The following is a 3,632-nucleotide window of genomic DNA, read 5'->3' on the forward strand; positions in this document are numbered from 1 at the left end:
TAAATGGTAGAGGACATGCTCTGCTCATCTTACGACCAGAAGAACTGGGCTTCCTTCGTTACCTGAAACAAGCCAGGGTAAACTTCTGTCCAGTTTTTAAAGGCAAAACTTGTTGGTTTGGTTTGCTTTGCTTTTTCAGTGATCAGTTTCATTGTGTTTAATTCCAAAAGAATAGTCTTCTTTTAAAGGTAATCATTTTAACAGAACTGCACAGAGCTGCTTGGTTGCTCTCCTTATGGACTTGTTTTGTGACTTTAATTAAAGTGATTTAACTTCTAAAGCAAAAGTGGTAAAAAATTGGTGTCATACTGAGTGTCTCTATTACTCTGGCTTAAAGGAAGTGATAATACTGTCATGTTGATGTAAAGGCACTTTCCAGATACAGCTGTGGTATTAAAAAAAATCTGTTATCTAGCAGATTGTTTTCTGTTTGTCCTCGTTCTTGAAGCACATTCACTATATTTACACAGTGTAAATAATGTTGATACTTCATTTCTTCTGTTTTTAAGGTACCACTAAGTGAATTTGAATTTTCTTGGTCAAAAATCTCAGACATCCAATCTCAGGTATGACAAGTTTTTACACTTCAACTACTTTGAATACCTTTGTTATAATTTGCATGGAGAATGTTGCAGTCTATAATGACTGCAAATCAAAAATATGTGTGCTTCTTTAGGAATGTTAGTATATAAGCCCATGTGTATTTTTAATTATCTGGTGTTAATAAAGCCCAATATGAGCTAAAATTCTTTTGTGCTCTGGACTACAAAAATAGCCAAGGAACACAGGGTTATGGGGAGTAGCACAGATAATTCTGAAGATGTGAGTTTCTATTGTTGATTACTTCTGTGAATCATTCTTTTGATAAGAGTCCTGTAAAGTTTCTTTGCAGTAACTTGAATTTAAAGTGGCAAGTACAGGAAGCAGTGAAGACACTCCTTACAGAGAGAGGTTCCTAATTAAGCATAATCAGGAAGAAGTGGTGCCTAATGTAGCTTATTTTTAGAATGCTGAGTTAATGTACATTAAACATCAAATGAAACACTGGGATCTAGTGAGTATTGGGAACTTGGCCCACATCAAATAAAATGATAGTTTAGCCTGTGTATCTGCATTTTTTGTTTAGAATTAATAATGCTGATTTCACAGTGCATTGGCACCATAATATATCAGACTTTGCATGGAATTGCATGGAATCACACAGCTGACATGTCAGGCTGGCAGTTTTCATACACATGGTTTTGTGGTGTGGCTGCAGGTGTATTGTCCTTGATTAACTTGTTTGGGACAACCCAGTTTAATATTTCTGGAAATTTTCATATTGCTGAGGCTTGCTTTGTACTGTAAGTCAGCTTCAGGATTCTTTTTTGTCCCTCTTCTTGTTTATAAAAGCATTTTTACACCTGAATGTGCACTTTGATGTCACAGAGCAGTGTTGCTGAAGTAAGGAGTGAATATCATTGGCACTCATACAGTAAAAAAAAAGTCTGAATATAATGTATAATGTTGAATATAATGTTAATTTTTAACAGCTATAATTCTTTATGTCTCTTATGGTTTTATGTTTCCCTCACCAGCTGGAAAAACTGATAGAGAAGAACTACTTCCTTCACAAGTCAGCCCAGGAGGCTTACAAAGCTTACATCAGAGCTTATGACTCCCATTCTCTGAAGCAGATCTATGATGTCAATAACTTGGATCTTCCCAAAGTCTGCCTTTCGTTTGGTTTTAAAGTTCCTCCGTTTGTTGACCTCAGTATCCTTTTACTGCAGTGTTTCAAAGCTGAATTTCTGCATTATAAATGTTCAGTGCAACTTGCTGAATTCCTGTGGTATCTCAAGTTCTGCTGTTTTGTTGTTGGGTTTGGAGTTTTTCTGCTAATAACAGTAAAAATGCATCATGCTCCAACAGTATTTTATCAAAGGAAATGTAAATATTAACTGCAGAAATGCCTACAAACATCTCTTTTAGCACCTGTCCGTGCAGTACAGGTCTCAGTTGCTGTTGGGCAGACTGGAATGCATCCATGTTCCAAAGTATTGTTCACCTCCATGCAAAATTATTTTCATTGAAAGATACTTGCTTAAGTTTCTTAGTCATGGAATATTGGCATAGAGGGGCAAGAGCAAGAACTAGAAGACTATATCTAAATTACTGTCAAAACTGACAGTGTATGGAATTTTAAGCAGTAGTACATTGAACAGCTTAATTGGACAGCTGGAGGAGTATTTAGAACCACAGGCACAAAGTTCTGGCTTTCTCTGTAATTAGGCAGCTCAACTTTCTCTCTGTTTTTTTCTCAGATCAATAACCCTTAGTAAACCCAAAATGCAATATTTCAAATTACTCCTTTCTAAATTCTTTAACCAATGAAATTTTAGATGTGAACAGCAACCATGGCAGAAGACTACAGAAGAGAGGTGGAGGTGGGGGATTTGGCTACCAGAAATCAAAGAGTGTCCACAAAGCAAAAATCTTCAAACACATCAGCAAGAAATCTGACAATCGGCAGTTTTCTCGTTAATTCTGCCCATTAAAATGCCTTGCAGCAGCCTACCTTGATCAAAACCATCTGGCAGTTACTTCCAATTTAAACAGCTCCTTTCCCATTTTTAGGTCTCTTTAAGGATTTTTTCTTTTCTGGGAACATCTTTTATTTTTCACTTCAGGAAGACTCTTCAGAACTGGGGCTTAAAGAAGAATATGGCCAGGGAATTTTGCCATACTGGTTGTAAGGAAGATCATTTAAATTACCTGAAGTCAATACTACAGAGATTGTTATTAAAGAAAGAGAGAATACCTTTAGGTTTTATAGAAGAATTTGCTTTACATTTACCCTTCTTTCTATGCATACCTCTGAAAATTACTAGAGTGGACAGCATAAGGACATTGTGAGATAAAAAGGTTTTGCTCACATGAATCATTGCAAGGGATTTTAATGCTACAGAACTCTGCTTTGGCCATCAAATACACTGAAGAATATAAGAAGATTCCTTTAGAACTGAACCATGGATGAATAATTAAGGCTGTATGAGCTTGTGAATAATTTCAGACATGGTATCTGTATAACAAGTACAGTGTCCAAAATAAAACAAATATCTTACATCAGTTCTGGTACATCTGCTTGTCTGTATAATAGTGTTACCATTATATCACATTTAATGAGTAATACTGGTTAAATGTGATATAATGGTAACACTATACTGAAATACTTGGTTTTCCTTCATGTTTAAATCTGAATTTATTAATCTGGGGATGTCTAGTGTACTCTGCAATGAATTAAGGAAAGCAGATTGCATAAATTAAAGCACTCAAACCAGGTATTTTTTAAAGACGCTTCATAACCTTGATGCAGTGAGAAGTTCTGCAATTGTATCTTGTAAATTACAAAAGTGAAGTGCTTTCAAGTCTTAGTCTATCAGATCAGCAATGAGCAAAGTCAAAGATACTGCCACAGGACTGGGAGGTCCTGGGAGAGACTCAAGTGAAAAAGTGAAATGGCTTATAAATATACTAGAAGAGTATTTTGAAGGAGGAATACAAAAACTGAAATGGAAGAGGGTGGAATACACATTGCAGACAGAAAAAATGTGGAGGCTTCAGTACAAGAATACATAAGTTGGGTAAAAGAG

The 3,632-nt window shown here is 35.8% G+C and overlaps 1 protein-coding gene across 1 annotated transcript in view; it reads left to right on the forward strand.

Annotated features, from left to right (window-relative positions):
* DDX18 (DEAD-box helicase 18) overlaps positions 1 to 3,108 on the forward strand; it is a gene marked incomplete at its 5' end in the record, with an annotated part of 8,838 nt that extends 5,730 nt beyond the window's left edge. The window contains 4 exon segments of the mRNA XM_031057435.1: positions 1 to 77; positions 510 to 566; positions 1,578 to 1,755; positions 2,382 to 3,108. Coding sequence (XP_030913295.1) covers positions 1 to 77; positions 510 to 566; positions 1,578 to 1,755; positions 2,382 to 2,524 — 455 coding nt within the window.
* Positions 3,109 to 3,632: the final 524 nt, after the last annotated feature.

This window comes from Geospiza fortis, unplaced genomic scaffold (assembly GCF_000277835.1).
Source record: "Geospiza fortis unplaced genomic scaffold, GeoFor_1.0 scaffold112, whole genome shotgun sequence".
NCBI lineage: Eukaryota > Metazoa > Chordata > Aves > Passeriformes > Thraupidae > Geospiza > Geospiza fortis.